The following is a 3,335-nucleotide window of genomic DNA, read 5'->3' on the forward strand; positions in this document are numbered from 1 at the left end:
TCCAATCTATCAAGCAGTTTCTTAGCACCTTGCACATCCATTTCACAAAGTTTTTTAAGATATCCAATAGCCCCATAAGAAATCATTATCCTCTTGCACTTCTTGCTTGATACCAGTAACAAAAGGCAACACACTGCATACTTCTTTGCTGTATTCTGAGGGCTCGGATCAAGCAACTGAACTAGATTCGGAACGCTTCTTTCATCCTTTTTAACCTCCTTTCGACTATGTCGGCAACTTATCAAGCTTGCAATGGCTTGGGCCGCAACTTCTCTAGCCAAACTTAACTTAGCCTCGAGCAAATTTACGAGCAAAGGCAAGCATTCATATTCACAGATCAAACTCTTCATTTCCGTGGAATTAGATATTTTGCATATTGCAGAGGCTGCCGCTTGCTTAGCACCTGGAGATCCGTTCTTTAGCACATGCACTATTCGAGGTAAAATCCCAAGTGAAATTGTACTCTCTGTCGATACTGTACTTATGAGGTTCCTCAATGCACCGACTGCTGATTCTTGTGGTAATGGACCATCAAGATAACCCAAGATGCTCTTAATTCCTCCTTCAGAAACTACAATCTTTTTTATGTTGCCACTGAGCGATGTTAAATTTTGCAAACACTCAGCAGCGTATTCTTTCAAGCCGAGCACAGTTCCAGAATCTAGCAAATTTATCATGACCCGAATTATCCCCTCATCTACCAAATTCTGCCCTATTTCAGGCAAAATCGAAAGGTTCTTCAGAGTCCCAACTGCTGCCAACTGTGAAATTGAATCCCCAGCTTGAGAAATTTCGATTAATGGCAGAATTCCTCCATGTTCGGAAATTAATCGTGCATTATCCACCGACATTGAGAGCCTCTGCAGTGTTACTACAGCTTTTTCTCTCCCTGTGAGGCTTCCAGAATCCATTAATTTAACCAATGGAGCAATCACACCTTCTGAAATTAACAAACCCTCGCAACTCCCAGATTCAGCAAGCATGCAAATTATTGTGACAGCTTTCTCCCTAATCTTAGGAGCAGTAGCGGTGAGCAACTGAACAAGTGCATTTATATTGCTTTGACTTAAGAAAACAATCACGTTCTTCTCATCATTCCTCAAAGATTCAAGAAGCCCGTCAACTGCCTTATGCTTTGCTTCACTATTTCCTATCTGAACTCTGGCAAGTAACTCAGGCACGCTGCAAATCTTCAAAGACTGAACATTCAACTCACCAAGTACTCCGGTTTTTATCAGAAGGTGGCAATCCTTAATACAAAGATCAAGCTTTGCAGAGAGTGAATCAAGATTGCTTTGCATTTGAAGCTTTCCTACTGTAATTTCCCTGCAAGAACATTGTTCAGCCAATGCAATTGTTTCTGAAAGGGCAGTGGAGATGGACTGTATCTGCTCTTTACATAGACCATTCTTAGCGAAGAGTGGATGAGAGGAGAGGTCAGAGAGGCAATTTGGGATTTGCTCGAGCTTGGAGACGATCAAAGTCCATCGACCCACGAAACTTTTGGTGGATTTTGAGTTCTTGATGGCTGAAAGGATGAGGCTACGGGCATGCGCAAGACACTGGTCTAGTGATTCTGAGTCTTCCGTCATTGTGGTGCTCTTTGATCCTGGGAGAAAATGAAGTCGAAGGAATGATGAACATATGGGAGAAAATGAAGATCATAAGGGATTAAAGTGGGATTTTGTTAGGGTGTGTTTTTACTAAATCGGAAGTTAATTGTGGTTCATAAGAGATTTAAGTTTGCTCCATCTAACAGCTAGTTTTTAGGGGTGAGTCTCTTACAAATCGAATGGTATAAGAGTACACCTATCTTTCCAGTTGCAAATGAGCACACGGCACGGATGGTGAACATTGCAGTGCTGTTCCAGGGCTAATCTAGTGCAAAACTAAAGGGGATACCAGGATTGCAGTGTTCGACCAGGACCAGACTAGTATAAAACCAGCCCATGCTGCATGAGTCGGGGTCTGTTTCGTCTCCGCAATATCTAGATGGAGAGTCAATTATGGGTTTAAGAACATTTGAGTTCCCTCTCTTTGATATCCAGCTTTTAGCACGGACTGTTCTAAACCTCTTACATGTTTGGGAACTGAGAGATGGTGGGTTTCTCGAGAATAAGGGAGAAAACAAGGTGACTGCCAAATTTTTAGTTTGATTAATTTGATACAGAATCTTGTTCCTTTTGTTTTGGTGAAGACGCAACAAACAATTTGGAAGGAATCTTACAGCAAATGCAAACGGGCAGAATTCGGTGGTATGGTAAAGTGTATTTCTCTCGAAAATCTAAAAGTTGTTTCTAAAGATTTTATCAGAAAGAGGGATCAAAAGCAGTTTCAGATCAAAAGGAGGCAATTTGTATCAAACGTTATCATTTGATTACTACTAAAACTTGATTCTTGACAACTGAGAACTGGGAAGAAGAAAATAATCCAGTGAAAATTTAGTTACAGTACAGCTAATGAAAACTTTGGGAGATAAAAACCCAGTGGTGCAAAGATATATATACAGAAATGTTCACAAATAATATTCGAGGCTTCAAAGTGAATCATCATCAAAAGGGCATTTTCATTCCAAATTTGAACCCAATTCAGCATTAAATATCTACTAAAATCAAACAAAAAAAAATCAAATTTTAACAAAAAATTGAAACTTCTGATAAGCGATTCCAAATTTCTGCAAATACTTGAAATTTCCCCCGAAATTAATTAAGAGGTAAGAAACAGGTAACAAAGCTAGAGATTTGGATTACCTCAATCAATCGAGTTTCCACTTTAAATTGCGTCGCATCCGCATACAAGGAAGAAGAGCTGCTCTCATAGATTTTTTTCCCCTTCCCTCTCTTTGAAATCGATTTGATCAAAATTTCTGCTGCCTTCGATTCGAAGCACAAGACAATGAAACGTTAACTGGACTGAACGTAGAAAGGCTGAGGTCTTTTGTTTCTTACGAAAGTGAATCCCCCTTTGGGTTAAAGGACAAAATTTGTACTGAAAAAAAATGAAGTAGAAGGAGAGGGACCTGTATTTAATTAGTGAGCGATCGACAAAGAGATCGGACGGCTCGAATATGACCAAAGATCTGACCGTTGCAAGATGAGAAATTCAAATTCAAATTCCTTCACAATTGAAGATTCCGAGGCTCCCACAAGGTGCAATTTCTTGTCCTAAGGGGCTGTTTGGTTGTTATTTTTTTGGGGTGAAAACGTGCCAAAATGTCAGATTTTGGCAGGTTTTCAGAGCTGATTTAGGGTGAAAACCTGCCAAAATGTCAAAAAAATCTGACATTTTGGCAGGTTTGCCAAAATGTCACCAAAATCTGACATTTTGGCAGGTTT

At 39.9% G+C, this 3,335-nt stretch overlaps 1 protein-coding gene across 1 annotated transcript; it reads right to left on the reverse strand.

The window, feature by feature from the left end:
- Positions 3–2,970, reverse strand: LOC109838263 (U-box domain-containing protein 15-like; the record flags this gene model as incomplete). Its single annotated transcript, XM_020406720.1, has 2 exons — positions 2,751–2,970; positions 3–1,609 (listed from the first exon to the last, which is right to left on the reverse strand). A coding segment is annotated over exon 2 (1,590 nt), but the record flags the coding sequence as incomplete, so codon positions are not given.

This window comes from Asparagus officinalis, chromosome 4, assembly GCF_001876935.1.
Source record: "Asparagus officinalis chromosome 4, Aspof.V1, whole genome shotgun sequence".
In the NCBI taxonomy this organism is placed as follows: Eukaryota; Viridiplantae; Streptophyta; class Magnoliopsida; order Asparagales; family Asparagaceae; genus Asparagus; species Asparagus officinalis.